This window comes from Mus caroli, chromosome 13 (assembly GCF_900094665.2).
Source record: "Mus caroli chromosome 13, CAROLI_EIJ_v1.1, whole genome shotgun sequence".
Lineage (NCBI taxonomy): Eukaryota > Metazoa > Chordata > Mammalia > Rodentia > Muridae > Mus > Mus caroli.
Window position 1 is genome coordinate 51,930,260 of NC_034582.1, and position 19,177 is coordinate 51,949,436.

Below are 19,177 nucleotides of genomic sequence, written 5' to 3' on the forward strand. Positions count from 1 at the left end.
ATCTAAGCTGAAAAGCCCTCCCTGAGGAACAAGAGCGCAGAGGTGGCTCGTTGAGTCTATGGATCAAAAGGAATTTCACAAAGTAGAGGCTTTGGCAAAACCGAAGGATCTAGACTGGCATGTGCATCTGAATTCATAAACGATCTACAAGAGATCAAATTAGGACAAAACGGGGGGGGGGGATAAAAGTCTGTCCACATCACTTGAAGGCAAATGTGGCAAGATCTGTGTCAATTGAACTCTTGAGGGAAAAGAACTGACAACAAGACACCACAGAAATCAATTTGTAATAAGAACTTCAAATTAATCTAAAATGTCAGGTGGGGGAGGACCATGATGAGGAAATTAGAGGAACCAAGAGGAATCTGGGGGAGACATACATCTATCGTATGTTCATTATCCTGTTTCTATGATGTTTTCAAAGGCAACATAACCTAGGGTGTGTCCAGTATTTGCCAGTCATACCGTGACAAAGCTGGTCATTACAAATAGAGTATGAGAGACGCTAGATGTTAACGAAGAACTGTGTTCCAGAATGCTGTGCGTGGCTTGATATTTTGAAACTTTAAAAAAAAAAAATCCGTAGCTCATTGTGCATTCTTTTCGAGCTGGCAGGCTGGCAGCTCACAGGTGACCTTCTGCAGTCCTGGCCTGCAGCTCAGGACCTGAGAGGCTATCATTGCAGCTTCCAATCAAGGTCCCTCAAGCATCTGCATGGTGGTAGTGGGATGCCCTTCTCAAGTTAAAACCTGGAAACTCGAACTGTTAGTTTGGGTCAAGTGGTCAGTGATTTAACTGAATATTCACTAAGCATACTGCTTATCCCTTGAGGAGCACTCACACACTGGCCCTGGGACCACCAAAGGACTTCTAGAGGCCTAGGAACCTGCATGTGCTAGGTGAGACCTCCGGGCTCCAACAGAGCGGCTGGGGGCGGGGCGAGGCTACCTAGAGTCAAAGACTCTAGGGGTGGAGCTTTTATCAGTGGGCAGGGGGCGTGCGTGCGTCAGGGTCTACCTCTCAGTGAACCCCGAACTTAAACATAGCGTTTGGGGGCGGGGCAGAATTGACGGGGGCGGGGCATCTTTAAGAGGCAGCCACTTCCGGGGGCGAGGCTGGGGGGGCGGAGCGAGACTCCCGGGGGCGGGGATTCGAGAGGCTGAACACTAGCACACTGGGGCAAGGCTTCCTGGAGGGGTGTGGCGCGGGCGTGGCGCAGGCGGGGCCTGGCCTGTGATGCCCATTTAGTCTCTCACTGTCCGCGGCTTTAGGCGGCGCTGGAGCCCGCCCACCTGAGAAGGTAGCTGCTGGCGTTCGTCACGCAGAGTTCTGCGCTTGACCGGAGGGCCTGCCTGGGGCTGGCTGCCCTCAGGAGCGCGTTCGGAGGTAACGTTTGTGGCGCAGCACTAGGGAGCCGGCGGGGCGGGGCGAGCCGAACCGCAGGAACCCCCAGAGCTGCCTGGTCTTGGAGGCGGGAGCGAGACCGAGTCTGCTCGGAACCGAGCGTGCGGAGCCCAGCCATTCCCCCCAGGACCCCGGAGGCTTTTCAGCTCTCTCACCGTTTCGCCGCTGGTTCTGTGGAGCATCTTTCAGCTAGGGTCCGGTCGACCCCAAGCCCTGTTTCTCAGGACAGGATGTAAGATAAATTGCACCGAGCAGTTTTAGAGCGGTGCATTTTCACTGCCATCTGTATGCATTTTTACACTTGAAACTCTGCCCCGGGTTGGCGTCCTCATTCTGGTCCAGTCTGGTTGCTGGGATATGGGGCAGGCTGCTCGGTGCCCATCTAGGGATGGTCTAGGTCGAGTTCTGTTCGCCTCTCTGCCATCCTTGCCTCTCAAATGGTGTTTTCAATCCAAGTGCATTTTACAAACGAGTCTTCAGATGATGCACTTAAAAATGAGATCTATCTATTCAAAAAATTGAAGTTTACTTTGTAAGTAAATATATCTTAATACCACAGAGAAGCTTGAGCTATGCCAACTTATACAGCTAATAAACCAGTACACGTAATTATGAACTACTTAAAATTTCATGGTATCTCTTCATAGATATTAAGTAAAATGTGAATTTTTAGAGTGCTTTGCTGCCTGATATGTAGCCTTAGTATAGCTTCCAGTGTAACTTCTAGAGAGGTTTGTGATATTTCTACAAACTAGTTTTCATATGGGCAAAAAACCTGTTCTATTATTAATAACCTACTAATAAAATCACTTAATGTATATAACGACTTACAGATAACTAAGCATAAAATGATTATATGCCCTAATGATGGTTTTGTGGGTTTTTTCCAAGACTGGAAGTGAAGTCAGATGGGTGTCAGTGATTACCCCATGGCAGTGTCATTTCATTGGCTCAGCAGTAACTGTAACTTGGAAGCCACCTTCAGGTAAGAAAGCCTTGAAGTGATCCATTGCAGGGCAGTGGTGGTGCATGCATTTAATCCCAGCACTCGGGAGGCAGAGGCAGGCAGATTTCTGAGTTAGAGGCCAACCTGGTCTACAGAGTGAGTTCCAGGACAGCCAGGGCTACACAGAGAAACCCTATCTCAAAGAACCAAAAACAAACAAACAAACAAGAAGTGATCCATTTCCTTAACATGAAAAGAAATGATCAGGCTTTTTAAATAAATGCCCCCATATATTTAAGATAGAATTTTTATATAAACAGATCCAAAAAGAATTAAATGGGAATGCAATATGACCAAGTGGTGGTCCATATTCATAAATAATTTAATGTGATTCATATTATGTAAATAATGAACACATGGTCAAAAAGTACTTCCAAAGAATAAAATCAATTTATCTTACATTCTAAAAATACTGACAAGTAGTTTCAATGTGCTATATGAAGTTTGTAATTGAGAGGGTAGTTTAATGCTTTAATAATTTATGTAAGGAGAAAATTAACATGCATTTGGACTAAATTATTGGTATCAATATAACATCTTTAAGAGATTTACGTGCTTGTATTGGTACTTTGCCTGCATTTTTGTCTGTGTACTACGTGTGTGCCTGGTGCATGTGTGGGTGCTGGGAATGAAACCTGGGTCCTCTGTAAGAGCAGCAAGTGCTCCTAACCACTGAGCCATCTTTCAGCTCCTAATAACATGGATGATTAACTAAACTGGCAATGTAATGAGTTGAGTACATTGAGTAATTCTTGTTATAGACAACCAATTTAATACATAACACAGTCCCTGTGTAGAGACCTATAAGATAGTTATACAAAACCTGGCATTTGGATAAAGTCTTTAGTTGTCTATACTGCTTTTCTAGCAAGGTTTTATACCAGGGATAGCTTCTCTAGATTTAGTAAAATTTAAACTATTTGTAGTCTACTAAGTGAAACAGTTATAAACATACTGTATGGATGTCTTCTGTCTCTGAGTTTAGAATCCAGCCTCTGCTCCTTTACTATACATATACACACATACATATACACACACACATGCACATACATATATACACAGATACATATGCACACATACATACATATACATATATGAGCATATACACAGATACATATACACAGTCATACATACGCACACATATACACACATACAACACATACATACATACACATATGTACACACATACATATACTCACATATACACATATATACACAGATACATAAACACACACATATACATACATATACACACATATATACATACATACACATATATACACAGATATATATACACACATACACACAGATACATATACACATAGATATACACAGTCATACATATGCACACATGTACACACATACAACACATACATACATACACATATATACACACTACATATACTCACATACACACATATATACACAGATACATATACACACATACACACATATACATACACATATATATACACATATACACACATACATATATGAACACATACACATAGATATACACAGTCATACATATGCACACATATACACACATAGAACACATACACACACAAATATATATATATGTATATATATATATATATATACACACACACACAAACACACAGATGTACACACGCATATACACACACATACACATGTGCATAGCTGTAAAGAGTACATCTGTAGGCTGTGCTCTGAATTGTTGTCTTGCATTGCATGACAGGTTCTAAGTTACCCGTTACTGTTCAGTGACACAGAGATGCTCGCACTGACTCTTCCTTTGATGCTTGAGATGCAGGTTGGCAAGGGTTGTGTTTTCCACTGAACTTTCCAAGCACTAAAAGTGACTTTTGATATTTTTCAGCGATTTTATAGGTCAGTCCTGCTTCTGGGACCCAACTTTATGTTGTGGTTAAGAAATGTTTCACATCACTCAGACTGAACCACAAGACAGACGTACTTATGTTGTAGATAAATATTTCAGTAGCTTTGAAGGTATGTTCAGTTCTGACACTGCATTTGTATATATGTTCCTTGATTGATGGGCAAAGGGAGGGTTAAGTTGTGAATCAGAGTTAAGTTCTGAACTATTTTCACCTTTACGAAGCGTCTCAGATAATTGTATATTTAATATTTTTGTATATTTAATATTTGTATTCTTCCACAAATCAATGAGAAGATCAAAGACAAATATCTATCTATATCTATCTATCTATCTATCTATATATCTCGACATGTGTGGTCTTCAGAGTGTTAGATACTTTGTAGTATACCCAGTAGTTAATACCTGGAGAGGCTTTCTGGGGGAGAATAATGACCATTCTTACATTTTTTTATTAGTGACCACAGAGGCTCAGATATGTAAATACAACCACTCTGTCCCGGCTATGTTCATACTTCCCAGAATTCTTACGCCCAAGCTGTCACCTGAAATTCATCGCCAATCGTGTGGTTTTCTGTTAGAGTTGTGGCTTGGCTTATTAACTCTGCAGCATTTCTTGCACATGCGCTGTACACACCAAATGGTCTAATCCTCATGGCAGCTTTATGCGTGCTCTGATCCCTGCTTCACAGACGAGGAGCCAGGGTTAGAGTCACTTAGGGTTAGTCCATGGCGGGGCTGAGACTTTTCCCGACTTTCAGTGCTTATACTTGAGTTGTACTGTCTCCCAGATTTCCCGAGGGTTTAACAGAATTTCAGGGTGGTGTTTCCTTTGGAGGATGCAGTAAGGATCAGCATCTGACCATGGGGAAAACACAACACAGGGTATTTGCTACTTTGGATGCTTTCTCTTAGAGGTCGCCCCAGCCACATCTCCCCCTCACAAACAGCCATGTGCAGTTCTCCTTTGTTCTTTCATGAAGCTTGCTCAACTTCAGTCGGATCATTATCATTCGTTCAGCCACTGATCCCTGTTTTGAGGGCAGGCTTGCGCTTACCACCGTAGTAGCACAGAGTTGCACCAATCAATGCGTGAAATGTAAGATGACTGCTAGAATTGTGTCTATTGGGTTATTTTCCTTTCCCGGTTTTATTTTATACAATTAGAGTACAAATGCTTTGTAGGAAGGCGAAAAAAGAAACAAACAGACATTTTTCTGGTACTTACAGAATGAAGAGGAATAATTTCTCTGCCGTGAATAAGGTTGTCCAGTCGTCACCAGTAGTGAAACAGCCCAAACGTGGGCTCTGCTCTTCCCTCCGCCAGACCCATGCGCTCTCTGTCCTTCTGGACTGGGGGACTTTACCTCACCATGTCCTATTACAGGTCTTTCAGTACCTTCCTTTGATAGATCGAGCCCGAGCATCGTCCGTGTGCAGGAGATGGAATGAAGTATTCCACATCCCCGATCTTTGGAGGAAGTTTGAGTTTGAGCTGAACCAATCAGCAACTTCTTATTTCAAGTCCACTCATCCCGACCTCATTCAACAGATCATCAAAAAGCACGCTGCTCATCTTCAGTATGTCAGCTTTAAGGTACAGAGCAGCTTCCCTTGACACGTGGTTTCGTTGCCGTGTTTTCTGTGTTTGGATCCTGGCTTTCAAGCACTTGGTAAATCTCCAGGATTTGTATCCCACCTTGATCTCTTCTTTTTTTTTCTCTCTCTCTCTAGTTATTGCACAGACTGAAATAAAAAAGCTGTAATTGAATGACATAAAATCCAGTTTATCACTGGGCTGTTATTAATTCCCAGAAAATTAGAAAGGGCTGAAGGTATGAAGCACTACCGAGTTGTGTTGTCAGCTCTGTTTTTTCTTTTGTGAGCTCAGACATTTTATATCAAAATAATCGTTCATGCTGCTGAAAGGGATGAACAGAACTCGGTTGCTGAATCCCATGAAGTAATTGCATTTCCAGTAGTTCTGATAAAGTGCCTTCAGGATATTTAGATTTAAAATTGTCCTTGTAGGTTGATAGCAGTACTGAGTCGGCGGAAGCCGCCTGTGATATCCTTTCTCAGCTGGTAAACTGTTCTATCCAGACCTTGGGATTGATTTCAACAGCCAAACCAAGTTTCATGAATGTGCCCAAGGTAAGAGTGCTGTCGTCCTTGAGAGATATGCTAAACTTCTTTCTAAATGATGTTTGTGTCCACGTATGTGTAAGTGAACGTATGGGTACATGTATGTGACTGTCAGACAGCCCTGTGTGTCACACCCAGAAACCCTGTCACCCTCCTCTAAGACTTGACTTTCTCATTGGCTTGGAGTTAACTGATTAGGCTGCACTGGCTGTCCAGCTAGCCCCAGGGTCTGCCTCTCAGTTAACATGTGATACTGGAATAGCAATGAGGAAAGACGGAGTTGCTGAAAAATGACCAGCATTGTCTGATGCAGAGACCGCTGTCTCACTTAGGCCTCGCCTGTGTGTTACCAGTTCCTCTCCGACAGCTCACACTCTCTCCTCCTCCTGTCTTAGTTGCTCGTCCTGTGGCTGTGAGAAAATAACCTGTCAAAAGCAATGTAAGGGAGAAAGGGTCTATCCTGGGGGTCCAGAAGTATAGTCCATCACGGTCGGGAAGTCAGGGCAGCAGGAGCTCAAAGCATCTGTTCGCAAGGCGTCCATTTTCAGGCAGCAGAAGATGCTCCATGCTGCTGTTCAGTTTCCATCCCCCTCACAGTCCAGCAGTCCAGCCAGGGAACTGTGTTACCCATGGTCAGTGAGTCTTCTCGCCTCAGTTAACACAGTCAGGCAATTCCCGGGACAGCGAGATGGCTCAGTGGATAAGGACACTTCCCACCAAGCCGAAGAACCTGAGTTTGATTCCCAGAACCCATAAGATGGCAAGACCAGACAGAGAACCAGCTTCTGCAATTGGGACCTTTGACCTCCACATGTGGGCAAAAGCATGTGAACATGTGTAAACATACACAAATAAGTGAATAAGTAAATACATACATAATACATGTGTGTATACATATATACATACATGCATAGATGCATACATACATACATACATACATACAATGATCCCCAAAGGCTCCAAGGCAATTCTAGGTCCTGTCAGGTTGATAACACACGCTAACCACCACATGCAGGACATTTTATTGTCTTTCCATCATTCATTAGTGCTCAGTGCCATCTTAAATGATTAATTTAGCCCATTTATTGTCTTCTTCTCACACTCCAACTTTGAAGGATGAGAGTCTGTCCTTTTTTTTTTTTTAATCACCATAAACCCAGGTTAAAATAGTATTTGTTTTTATAAAAGCACTTCATTACGGAGGTAATGAAGTTGATAAAAACCAACCCATGGGAACCTCCTACAGTAGACAAGGATAACTACATCTTCTCTCCTATAAACTGGGTCATGGCTTTTATGGCCAGGCTTTCTGCCAGCCTGTTATCTTTTTAAGAGATATGCTGGAAAAAAAACTGGGTCATTTGGGGATTTAGAATTCTATAAGTAATCAGATGACAAGTTACCTGTGCTAACTAGGTACTTCCTTATTTATAAACCACAGCGTCAGGTTGGCCTGATGTCAGTGTCCCTCAAAATAAAACAGCTAATTCAGAGCTGATTAAAGAGGGGGAAAAGATCAACTTCATAGTTCTTGAAAGGCGTTATAGTTCTATAATAATTTAGGAGGTCTTTAGTCCTCTACTATGTGGAAAACCATTTTTAATTAGTGTGAGTCAACATATTTACACGTTTATAAACCAGCGTGTTGATCCTAACAGGGCTGGTAGAACCTTTAATACAGCCAAAATTGATTTTGTGGAAGGAAAAAGGACCTTGCCTTGGATTTTTTTTTCCACACTTTCTGATTTTGCCAGAAATAGCAAATCTGAAACTGGAATTCTGCCTATCTTGAGGGCAAATCATTAATAAGCTTTATTTTTCAATATCTTCAAAAACATGTAACTAGTTTCATTTACATTGTTTAAATCTGCTAGAAAAAAAACCATAAAAAAACATTCATTCTTTGGACAAATATTTATTGACTACTATGTGCCAGACACTGTCGTAGGTCTGAAAATACGGAAGTGAGTGAGAGAGGGGAAATGTATTTCTCCTGGCAAGGGGTCAGAAAAGCCCAGAGAAGAAGTCGTCTGGGTTTTGAGACCTCTGCAGCTCTGCCTCAGCTCCTCAGCTCCTTTGGTGCCGTGGGAAGGCCAGCACCGACAGTGCAGAAAGGGAAGCACATGGCTGAGTGCCGTGCAGACTTGGTCTGTGAGCATTAAAGTCTGTGCCATGCAGTTCTTATGGCATGCAGTATAATGCTTCAGATTATTTACAACCCTTTCAAAATGTAAAAAAAGAAAAGAAAAAATCAACAAACAAACAAATAAATCAAAAAACCAACCTTATCCTTCACTTATGAAACAGAGAAGCAGACTGTTCACTGGGCTTGTCTGGTGGTCCTTAATTAGCTAATTCCCATTCTAGAAAATAAGTGAAGACTCTCAACACTGGACATCACAGTCATACTGTTGACATAGCTGCAGCATCCTTTACAAGGTACTTGGGACTCTTCCTTCCTTAGCATCCCATTTCCTGTTGTGCTCTGGAACTTTTTGATATAGGAATATGATATGCACATTAAGATATCCACACCACAAACAAATTAGTTCCCTCCCACCAGGAGTCGAGGTTAATTTTTGCATATATAATAGACAAATAGGTTTAAAAATGGAAATCACAGATGAGAGGCCTTTGTCAGAGTTCAACACCACTAGCATTCCTCTGACATTCGGTAAGTATGTTCACTTGAACCACTCTCACTCAACATTATGTATGAAGCCTTGGCTAGAGCGCTAAAATAAGAGAAATGAATAAAAGGGAGGCAGATAGGAAAGAAAGAACAAGAGGAATAAGTAAAATAAAGGTAGGATAGGAAAAATACAAATTATTCCTACTTGCGGACAGAAGAATCTTCTATCCTTAAAAGATCCCAGAGAGTCCAGAGAACTCTCAAACTTCAGCAAAGAAACAAGATATAAAATCACCACATAAAAGCTGCAGCCTTTCTGTCTATTAGTAGTGAAACTGTCAAGAAAGAAGAAATCATGAAAAAAATAATACCATCTATAATACCCCCCAAAAGGCCCTGAAAACTCAGAGTTAAACTTAACCAGGGAACAAGGCAGTGAAAGACCTCTTCAATGAAAATCTTAAGACAGTGAAAAAAGCAATTTAAGAAGATACCAGAAGATGGGAAACCTCATGACAGAATTAATAGTGTAAGAAGTAGCTACCATAGCCAGAGTGATTTACAGATTCAACAGGGTCTCCATCAAAATTGCATTGACATTCACAGAAACAGAAATAATTCTGTGATTCATATGGAAGCTCAAAGAAACCCTCATTGCCAAGACAGTTATCGTCAGAAAGAGTGATGAAATTGCAGACATTGCTTGGAGCTATCATAAAGCAGACAGGTAAGTCAGTGTTGCCGAACAGAAGACCTGAAACTGAGCTCAGATGGCTACAGCCAGCTGGTTTGCTATGAATGTCAAATACACACACTGGGAAAATACAGCAGAGCCTCATCAGCAAATGTTGGTCAGAAAACCAGACCTCCACAGGTAGAAGAATGGAACGAGATTCCTGTCTCTTACCCTGTACAGAAATCATAAGGATAGATTGTAAGACTTAGAGCCGAGCTCAAATATCTACATCCACCTAATCCCCTACAGAAGGCAAGAACATGCATCAAAGAGGCACCAGAGCATCCAGTTATGCTCGGCGGTGAAGTACCTCAGGTATAGTCTAAGGCACCTACAGAGCATGCATGCATAGCCATGTTTACTGACCTACTGTTAACAGTAGCTAGGAAGCAGAACCAGGCTAGTTGTCCATCAATGGACGGATGAATGAAGGGCGTACGCGTACGTGAACTATATATATGGTAGAATATTTTTTGTCTGGAAGGCTTGTGAAATCATGCTATTTGCAGGAAGATATATGGAAGTGGAGGCCATTATGTTAACAAAACAGACCAGACTCAGGAAAACAAATATGACATGTTTTACCTCATATGAAGACTCTGACTCTCCTCCCCCTCCCCTCCCTCTCCCCTCCCCCTTCCCCTCCCCCTTCCCTCCCATTCCCCTCCTCCCTCCCCCTCTCTGTGTGTGTATGCTTGAGATCATGGAAATAGGAGGGACCCATGAAAGAGAGGGAAGGGGAGAGAGAGGCAAATGGAAGAACATACAGGACAAGAGAGCAGGAGCGGTGTTTGAAGGGATCAGGGCCTCAGAGACAGGTAAGTTGGGAGGGTAGGGAATGGCAGACAGAAGGGCATGACCAAGAACAAAGTATACAGATATATGTGCACAAAATTGCCATAGCGAAACCCGCTCTCTGCTCAACTTGAAATCTTATATAAAAAGGTGATAAAAGTGTCTTCTACTGGCTAGTGATACCATGACAACCTAATAAAGTCATCGTTTTTACTGAGTATTTTAGCATTTAGCAAACTGTTTTTTAAAGCCACTGGATCGAAACTAAATTTTAAATATTTTCATAACCTTTTCCCCTTATTGCCACACAAGTCTCACTTTGTGTCGGCGCTTACGGTCGTGTTTGTCAACTCAAAGTCGTTATCGTCGATTAAAATTGAGGACACGCCAGTGGACGACCCTTCCCTGAAGATTCTTGTGGCCAACAACAGTGACACCTTGCGACTCCTCAAAATGAGTAGCTGTCCTCACGTGTCATCTGATGGTAGGCTGTATTTTTTTTAATATCAATTGATTGAGAGCTTTTGTTATAGTAATAGTAGATTGCTTATTGAAAAGCACATGCCTTTGGGATGTAATTTATTTATCTTACTCAAAAGCAATCTTAATCTTCAAATCAGAAGCAAGGTGCATCTTCAGAAAGCGTTTTTCCCTTCCACATGTGTTAATCTTTTCTAAATTAGTGACCTCTATTCGACACTTTCCCGCACTCATATCGTATATTATCTTCTTTTGATCCTCCCCTGCCCGAGTCCCTTCTTCTTCCCAGCCAGCTTCCCTTCTAATTCATTTCCTCTCCATTTTTTTTTCTTACCCACTGAGTTCAATGGGATTACTTTCATGAGCGTGGGTTGAGACTATTTATTGGTGGATGGGCAGTTTACCAGTGGCAATACCACTGAAGAAATTCTCCTTCCCCCAGCCTCAGTCAACAAAAAGAGATGCTCAGGAAGGGGTGGGACCCATGATGATATGTTGATGGGTAACCTTAGCTGCTGTGAGCTCCAGACTGCAAAAAAAGTCATGTCCAGAGGACAGCATTCTCAGAATATTTCCCTATCCCCTGTCTTTTTTTTTTTTTTTTTTTTTTTTTTTTTGGTTTTCCGAGACAGGGTTTCTCTGTATAGCCCTGGATGTCCTGGAACTCACTCTGTAGACCAGGCTGGCCTCAAACAGAAATCTGCCTGCCTCGGCCTCCTGAGTGCTGGGATTAAAGTCGTGTGCCACCATGCCCAGCTCTTGCATTCTTTCCACCTGCCTCTCCTTCAGTCTTTCCTTAGTCTTTAGATACTCCATTTAGGGTTGAACACTCTAAAGTCACTTATATGCTCAACTCCTTTACCAGCTAAAGTCTCTGTAGTAACTGCTGTCTACTACAAAATGGGGTTTCTCTGATCAGGGCTACCCAGCACTAACCCATGAGTGTGTAAGATAAATATTTAGATGTCAGTTTGATGGGCATAGCAAGCCTGTTCAGCAGAATGACAGTAGACACCTCCATGCCAGATCCCTACCAACCACTGGCTTTTAAACAGGTTACAGCACCAAGCGTCCATTCTTTTCTGTGGAGGAGGCCTCAAATTTGATTAAAAAGTGGTTGGTTATTTCCATAAGGGTCATGCCACTATGGTATCAGCGGGCACTTTTTGCCTAGTGGAGGCTGCAGCACACAGGATTCATAGCTGGGTAAGACTGGTGACCCCCACCCAGCACCTCAAGCCTTTATAGCACGGGGAAGCTTTATGAAAGTCACCCGATATTGCATCTCTGTTTCAGCGTGGTTTGTCTGCATCCTGCCGCCAGAGCACGTGCTCCAACCTCCGGTGTCTCCTTCGCTTTCTCTCTCGAATGTTTTGAAGGTTTCATTGATGATGTCTTTGCTTCCCTGGTTTGGTTCATTCCAGGGTGTGCATGGGGCAGGGCAATTGTGAACGTGTTGTGAACGTGATTTCTTCCTCAGCACGTTGGTTACTGGTATGTAGGAAAGGGGATTGACTTCTGTTTGTTCGCTTTGTACCCTGCCACTTTCTGTCGCCGTTCATCAGCTCTGGAGGTTTCTGGTAGAGTTGTGTGGAGAAGCATGCCATCTGCTGGGACTTTCCCTCCATCCCTGTTGTCTTGATCGGGGAATCTATCTGTGGCTGTGAGGAAAAGCAGTGACCAGAAACTTGGAGAAGAAAGGGTTTCCTTTATCTTCCAGCTTGGAGTCCGTATCCAGAGACATCATGGCAGGAACTCAAGGCAGGAACCTGGAGACAGGAAAGGATACAGAGGTCACAGAGGAGCAAGGAATGCTGGTTAATGGCTGGCTTCCTGTGGCCTGCTCAGTCTACATTTTATACACTCCACGACTACCTACCCAGCATGGCTCCACCCACCATAGGCTTGGCATTCCAACATAAATCACTAATTAAGAAGATTTACCTCAGGCATACTCACAGGTCTGTCTGCTGGGGGTATTTTCTCAGTTGAGATTACCTCTCCCCACATGACTCCTGTTTGAGTCAAATTGCCATGAAACTTCTAGCATGCTCATTTATATTCCTTTTATTTGCATCTCTTTCTAATGTTGTATGGTTTCTATTCCGACAGCAAGAGAGGAGAAAGTGAGCAGCCTTGCTCTGTTCCTTGTGTTAGTCAGAACGACTTGGGGCTTTCCCGTTCCTATACAGTCAGCTATAGGTTCATCATATGTAGCCTTCATTCTGTTGAGATACATTTCTTTGGTTGCCAGTTTCTTCAAGACTTTTATCATGAAGTGTAGCTCTTATTTGCTACTTGGTGGGTTCTATCTTCCCCTCCTTTTATCCCCAACCCCCCCCCCATTTTTACCTCCTAATAGTAAATAAGAGAGAAAGAAAGAGGAGAGATCCTTGAATCTACTTTTTTCTTCTATTGTTTCTTATTTGAGCAACACTACTAACAAACTACAACCAACCCCCCTTTTCCAAAGACCAACAATGGTCCTGCCTCTCGGGATCCTCGTATTTATACACCCCCTGAAAAAGTTCCCAGAATTCCAGACATCATACAATTGCAGAAACTATCAGCAGCTGGCAAAAACCACACTTCTGCTAGAGCACGAGGCAAATCACATTCAGCTGCTTCAGACTGTCTGAAGGGGTCCCTCATGTCCCCATGCCTGGTTCTTGTCACTGCAATGGAGGATTGGGGCATTTTGTCAAAACCCCTTTCCAACTTGTTTGAGACAGGGCATCTTGCTTGCCACGGTGTACACCAGGGCAGATGGCCCAGGGGCTTCTGGGAAATTCCTCATCTCCGCGGTCCATCTAGGAGTCCGAGAATGGCAGACACAGGGCCAGATCCAACCTCACACAGTCTGGGTCCTCTTGGCAGCACAGCGAGCTCGTTAGCCCCTGAGGTTTGCAGGTATTTGGTTGAGAATTTTGGCATCTGTGTTCATCAGGAAGGTGGGTCTGTAGTTTCTTTTCTCTTTTCTAGTTAAGTTTAACACTTCAAAGGAGTGGGTCTTCTCACATAGACACGTGGCTATTATTCTTCATGCCTGTTTGCCTGCCTCCTCCCTTGGCCCCCTCCCTCCACCTCCCACCCCTCTGCTTTCATGTCACCGGTACCCCACCTCTCTCTCCTGTTTTCCCCACATCTTTCTTCCCTTTCCTAGCCCCCTCTCATGCTCCATAGATTTTTTTTTCTTCAGCTGACCGAAGCTAAGGTCATCTGGGAAACGGGAACTTCAGTTGAGAAAACACCTGTGGGCTGGAGAGATGGTTCAGCAGTTAAGAGCACTGACTGCTTTTCCAGAGATCCTGAGTTCAGTTCCCCCAGCAACCACAAGGTGGCTCACAACCATCTGTAATGGGATCCGATGCCTTCTTCTGATGTGTCTGAAGATAGTTATGGTGTATTCATATACATAAAATAAATAAATCTGAGACAGACAGAGAGAGAGAGAGAGAGAGAAACACCTCCATCATATTGGCCCAAAGACAAGTCTGTGGGTCATTCCTTGATTAATAGTTGATGTGGTTCTACTGCGGTGGCACCACCTCAGGGTGGGTATCCCTGGGTGGAAAAGCAGACTGAGTGAGTCAGGGAAGCCAGCTGGTAAGCAGCATCCTCTGGGTCCCTGCTGTGTCTTCCCTAAAGATGGACTGTTATCTAGAAGGAAACTGGGACACCTTTAGGACATGTGCGCTCTCTCTCTCTCTGTCTCTCTCTCTCTGTCTCTCTCTCTCTCTGTCTCTCTGTATCTGTCTCTGTCTCTCTCTGTCTCTCTGTCTTTCTCTCTGTGAGTTTATAAACTTTGAGTGTGTTAGAAAGTGAAGTGTGAAACGTATCTTTCTGAGTCTGTCTGATTATGTGTAACATGATTTCTGGGTTGATTCACTTTGTTGAGTATATCACAATGTCATTCTCCCTTATGACTTAGTAAAAGTCACTGTGTGTGTGTGTGTGTGTTCCTCAGTTTCTTTACCCATCCATCTTTGATGGACACCTAGGCTGTTTCTCTGTCTTGGCTGATACGAGTGGTGTGTCAGTCCACATGGTTGCCCAAGTCTCTGGTATGCTGAGTTGGCCTTTTGGGTGGAGTGGCACCTCTTTGTATCCTCCCTTCCACAGCAGTGTATAAGGGTTTGGGGAAAACTTAAATTAACCTACACACAGAAAATGATATATTTTAGCAACCATTTTCTCAAACATCATTACTTATCCCTTGCGTAGTAAAATAATAGAAAATTTAAATTTACAAAGTCTGTTTTAGAATCAGTGTGATTCTTTGTGCATAAGGGTTTCCCCCAACTTCCCACAGGGATCCTCTGTGTGGCGGACCACTGTCAGGGCCTCCGAGAGCTGGCCCTGAATTACTACATTCTGAGCGACGAACTTCTCCTTGCGCTCTCCAGCGAGACTCACGTGAACCTCGAACATCTCCGGATAGATGTTGTGAGTGAAAACCCGGGGCAGATCAAGTTCCACTCTATTAAGAAACGCAGCTGGGACGCACTGATCAAACACTCCCCGGGAGTGAACGTCGTCATGTACTTCTTCTTGTACGAAGAAGAGTTTGAGGCATTCTTCAAAGAGGAAACCCCTGTCACTCACCTTTATTTCGGACGTTCAGTAAGCAGAGCCATCCTGGGCCGGATCGGTCTTAACTGCCCGAGGCTGATCGAGTTAGTGGTGTGTGCCAATGGCCTTCAGCCCCTGGACAGTGAACTCATCCGTATTGCCAAGCATTGTAAAAATCTAACCTCCTTGGGCCTCAGTGAGTGTGAAGTCAGCTGCAGTGCGTTCGTAGAGTTTGTGAGACTCTGTGGCAGAAGGCTCACCCAGCTTTCTATCATGGAGGAAGTTCTGGTCCCTGATGACAGGTACACCCCAGATGAAGTCCACACTGAAGTCTCTAAGCACCTGGGAAGAGTGTGGTTCCCGGATGTGATGCCTATCTGGTAACCAGCTACCAAAGATGATGAATTTTCTGTTAGTAGGGTTAGCTGTCGTCCGTGTACACAAATGTAAATTTTGAGAGGAGCTACTCAAGTAATTTAGGTTAAATATTTGCTGTTTGCAAGTTATCTTAATTGGTTGCTGCAGAATCATTTGAAAACAATATAACAAATTTGAACAGAGATCTTTGTCAGTAGGACACAGATACTGTGTGTATTAGATGTTTAATAGGGTAGACTTCAGATGTCTAAGATGTGCATAGACTTCTCAACCTTTGCAAGCCTATTTTAGCTTACTAAGTAAATTTACATTAAACTTATAGCTAATATATAATTATTATGTACAGTATTAGATCCCTTTAAATGACATATTTTTATGTTATAGCCTTATTATTTTAATTTTATCTGGTTCATTTGGGTACCGATACATGTTTTACAAAATACTTTTGAAAATCAAGGTACCATTATAGAGGAATACTTACAAAATATTTAGCATCTTGTGATTCGTTGGTAAGCATCTTTGAATTCTAAAGTACTTAAATTTCATTTTTATATTAACTTGGAGGGCAGTTGACATTATGTTAAAATTCAGTAATATTCATTTCATGAAGATACAGCAAGATACTGGTTCTTACTGAAGTACACAGTATGGATAAAGAGGTAAGTTTTGTGGGGTGTGTTTGGGAATCAGTGATTACTGGCCTGCTGCTGTTGATCTGGGGCTACACCTTGTCCCTCGCACAGGTGGCCTGTCATTTAATTAGTAACACTGGTAGCATCCGTCACCAGCTTGTCTTCAGAATGAAGATTAGTCTTAACAGTTGCCTAGGCACTTGGCTTCGTTGCCAGCCACTGTGCCTACCCTTTGCCCACCTCCCACCTTCTCTGTTCCTCAACTGCCCTCTCTCTGAGCTTCCTCAGATCTTTCCCCTGAGACACTTGCTACTGGATGTCATCCTTGAGGTCTTCCCAGCTCCCGGGTCAGACCCTTCGTTCACATCCCAAGTTATTTGTTCTCCTTTGTAGCACGCACTGCTGTGCTGTGTCTGATCTGTTTGTCTCATTAGGGCCTATTTATTTCATTGTACTGTAAACTCTGCTGGTCCAAGATCACTGTTATTTTTTTGTGTGTACAGTTACTATTAGAAGTCAGCTTTCACCGAAAAGAAATGTTCATTATTTTCCAGTTTTGAGTATTTTTCATCATAAAAATGTGAGTATCCTCACCTACTAAGCACTCGGGATTTATTGTAGTTTGTAAATAGTTTGGAAAGCGGTTTGTCCTCACTCATACTCACTCGTGTGAGCTCTGTGAGCAGGCATCTCCCGTGCATGTGAGTGTTCCTCATTCTTAGAACTGTGTGTAGCAATAGTGAAGTACTGGGTAAGAATAACAATCAAACCTTTCTCAAAGACAGAGTTCCCACCACTGCACATCAGAGTTCTCACATATACCGTAAGATCCCAGAAAGACATGCCATAGTTTAAAGCTTGAAACAGCACCACAGGCTTAAGAGAGATGGCTTAACTGCAAGGGAGCTGTGGTCAGGGCAAAGTGAATACTGAATGGATAGGCCTGTGGCCTCACTGGACAATGCTGTGCACACCTGCACAGAAAGGTGACCCAGTGCCATTGGTGCTTGCCCTAGAGGCTGAGGCAGCAGAGCAGGGGTTAGAGAAGAGCCACCAAGAAGTGGTTCTCCCTACAGCCTGGTAGCACCAGAAAAGGCCTCTCCGAGAAGGTGAGCTGTTCTGCTCTAAGTAATTTTCAGTGGCCTCCCATGGGAACCTCATGATGAATCACGGAGAAGAACACAGAGCGATCTGAGTTTTGTAATTCATGTCCATTCCCACAGTTGGTTACCTCCTGGGTTTGTGGAAGGAAGGACAGAGCATTTTAAAGACAGCTGAGAAGAACACTGGAAAACACAGTGTTAACTGCCTGTCTCGGGGAAGCACAGCCTTGTTCTTTGGAAGCCTGGGTACTGCTGTACCTGGGAGCGGAGCGGAGGCTCTCACCAGATGAGCAACCATAAGCTTTAGTCTTAGAGGGCACAGTAGGCCTATTTACATGCCTGCTTGTGTTAAAGATATTTGTGTTTGTTGAGAAATTCTGGGAACTTCCCGGTAGTTTTGTGGGCAAATGCAAGTGGAGAGTCTGTACATCAGACTGAAGAAAACAAACGCAGGATCCTCCCCCCCTTTTCTTCCTGTGGCCCTTGCATGATACGGGGAGATGAGTCAGGAGGGTGAGGGCATCTGCATTGCTGTTGTGCCCCTGCGTGTGATAAACTTCCTCCTGACAGAAGTCATCCTGTGGACCTAACCTCTTGAATTAGCGACTCACCTTGCTGTTCCATTAAATTCATTTTCTACAACTAACTAAAAGCATTTTCAAAATAAAATCTTTTTACTCATATTAACTTACAGCTATCAAACCCAGATGGCACCACATGTGTGTTATAGTAACTTTTATAAAGAAAAGCAAGTTACATTGTACTTTCTCTTTTGAACTTGGTATCTGAACCCGAGAACCACTCTGACATGGTGCACTAGAGGGCGCTGTGTTCTAGGGCTTCCTAAGACAGATGGTCTTTGTCCAGACTTAGAATTTCTTTTCTTTTCTTTTCTTTTCTTTTCTTTTCTTTTCTTTTCTTTTCTTTTCTTTTCTTTTCTTCTCTTCTCTTCTCTTCTCTTCTCTTCTCTTCTCTTCTCTTTCTTTCTTTCTTTCTTATCACAGTCCTTCCTTCCTTTTGTTTTGTTTTTTCTTTTTATTAGATATTTTCTTTATTTACATTTCAAATGTTATCCCCTTTCCTCATTTCCCCTCTGAAAACCCCCCTATCCTATCCTCCCTCCCCCCTCCCCCTGCCCACTAACCCACCCACACCTACTTCCCTGTCCTGGCATTCCTCTACACTGCAGCATCAAGCTTTCACAAGACCAAGGGCCTCTCCTCTCACTGATGTCGCACAAGGCCATCCTCTGCTACATATGGGGATGAAGCCTTGAGTCCCTCCTTGTGTACTCTTTGATTGGTGGTTTAGTCCCTGGGAGCTCCACTTATTCTGAAGGCTGTGTAATTTTTGGCTCTGTAGTTATGGCTTGGTCTTTAAAATCTATCTCTGTTAAAGGGCACTTGGAGTATCCC

At 43.2% G+C, this 19,177-nt stretch overlaps 1 protein-coding gene across 2 annotated transcripts; it reads left to right on the plus strand.

Moving 5' to 3' along the window:
- The first annotated feature begins 1,235 nt into the window (after positions 1–1,235).
- Positions 1,236–18,551, plus strand: Fbxl21p. Of its 2 annotated transcripts, XM_021180770.2 has the most exons (7): positions 1,236–1,386; positions 2,296–2,389; positions 4,272–4,402; positions 5,520–5,886; positions 6,321–6,443; positions 10,910–11,081; positions 15,390–18,551. In XM_021180770.2, the coding sequence occupies exons 4-7, from the start codon at positions 5,521–5,523 to the stop codon at positions 16,031–16,033; spliced, it is 1,305 nt and encodes a 434-aa protein (XP_021036429.1). In that variant the 5' UTR covers positions 1,236–1,386; positions 2,296–2,389; positions 4,272–4,402; position 5,520; the 3' UTR covers positions 16,034–18,551. The 2 variants fall into 2 exon arrangements, with proteins under 2 accessions (XP_021036429.1, XP_021036428.1); XM_021180769.2 differs by lacking the exon at positions 4,272–4,402.
- Positions 18,552–19,177: the final 626 nt, after the last annotated feature.